The sequence below is a fragment of the Wasmannia auropunctata genome, unplaced genomic scaffold (genome assembly GCF_000956235.1).
Source record: "Wasmannia auropunctata unplaced genomic scaffold, wasmannia.A_1.0 LD316654.1, whole genome shotgun sequence".
NCBI lineage: Eukaryota > Metazoa > Arthropoda > Insecta > Hymenoptera > Formicidae > Wasmannia > Wasmannia auropunctata.
Window position 1 is genome coordinate 1 of NW_012046236.1, and position 1,624 is coordinate 1,624.

At 28.4% G+C, this 1,624-nt stretch overlaps 1 protein-coding gene across 1 annotated transcript; it reads left to right on the top strand.

Annotated features, from left to right (window-relative positions):
* Window positions 1–436: 436 nt before the first annotated feature.
* Window positions 437–873, top strand: LOC105460726 (probable cytochrome P450 4ac1). Its single transcript, XM_011707225.1, has 2 exons — window positions 437–616; window positions 690–873. Exons 1-2 carry the CDS (start codon window positions 517–519, stop codon window positions 860–862), a joined length of 273 nt encoding a protein of 90 aa, XP_011705527.1. The 5' UTR covers window positions 437–516; the 3' UTR covers window positions 863–873.
* The last annotated feature ends 751 nt before the right edge of the window (window positions 874–1,624 follow it).

Sequence of the window (1,624 nt, forward strand, 5' to 3'; positions counted from 1 at the left end):
TCAGTCATTGTTCGGACACTTTGGATAATGCTAATGTCGACGATACTGTAACTTTTAAGCTTCATCACTCGAGATTTACTTAATCAAAAAACATTTAATCTATGTGTTTTGGAAAGCTCTCAAAATAAGCTAGAAGAATATGTAATGAAAAATGGGAGATTCCATTAAAAAAATTCAAAGTGACCTTGTCCTAACCTTGACGACGCCACTCAGAGTCAAACCAATGTTATCATCTTATGTCCCCCTCGAAGTCCCAAAACTTTTGTCTGAAACATTTTTCTCTCAAACCTCGCGATTTCCAAATATTTGACTGTCAAATATAAAATGGGACACTCTATATATTTATATCTGATTGTATAATAAATGTCTGATTGTATTATTATTTATACTTCTTTGTAATAATCTTTAATATAATATATAATATACGTTTTAGGGGAGGTTGTGATACCTAAAGCTACAGAAATCGTTATTGCAATTATAAAAATACACCGAGACGAAAAATTTTGGCCAAACCCAATGGTGTTTGACCCTGATAGATTTCTCCCAGAAAGAATAAAGGATTGTCACGCAAAGGATTGTTATCTCCCGTTTAGTGATGGACCGAGAAATTGTATAGGTAGGAAATAAATAAATTATTAAAATAAATTATAAAGTCATGATAAAATTGATACATAATTAATAAATTACAGGTATGAAATATGGATTGATGTGTATGAAAGTTATACTAGCAACATTGATACGAACATTCATCTTTAAAGTTAATAAAAGTATTGAATTAGATAAAATAAAATTGACACTTGGCATGGTATTATCTACTTATGAGCCTTTAAAAGTCAAAATTGAAAAACGAATTTTGCAATAAAATATAGTATAGAAATATATTAATTATCTAACATGTATTTTTGTTACAATATAATATTCTACAAACGTACTATAATACATATTACATATATATTACATGCATATTCTATTACATATTATATTACGATTGTATTTGATTTATTTTTTTAGTTTATAATATGTTGTAACATATGGAATATAATAATAAAAGGAGAAATTGAAGTAAACTTTTGAAAAGTTTTGAAATCCTGCTTTTGTTAATCTTTAACAAAACAATCAATTTGTTTTTATAAAAACAAATTTCATTTTTGAATAATAAAATATTCGCGACTTCTGCATTTAAATAATTCTAATAAAAATATTGCTGAAAGAATACTGAAAAAAATCTGCAATGTTGATAAAAATGAACTTGATACTTAGATCTGTGAACATTTAATATTAATTCCCATTTAGTACGGAAATCTTTCACAAATGTCAAAAAAATATTTCATCTGATGGATTAAAACATCTTTATAAATAATTATAAGATGTTTCTGCAACAGATGTAAAACAATTCTTGAATAATAAAATGTTCGCGACTTTTGCATTTAAATATTTCTAATAAAAATATTGCTGAAAGAATACTGAAAAAAATCTGCAACGTTGCAGGAAACGCGGCAATATATATTCTTTTGTGTCCCGGCGCAGCCACGTGTGTTCTCGAGGAGATCGGGGAATGCCATTGTAGACCGATACTCTCTCTCTCGCTCGCTCTCTCTCTCTCTCTCTCTCTCTCTCTTCTCTC

Bases quoted from the DNA above. Each gene is read 5' to 3' on its own strand.
- LOC105460726 (XM_011707225.1), top strand. From the start codon at position 517: ATGGTGTTTGACCCTGATAGATTTCTCCCAGAAAGAATAAAGGATTGT. The intron at 617-689 runs GTAGGAAATAAA...AATAAATTACAG, and splicing joins TGGACCGAGAAATTGTATAG to GTATGAAATATGGATTGATG.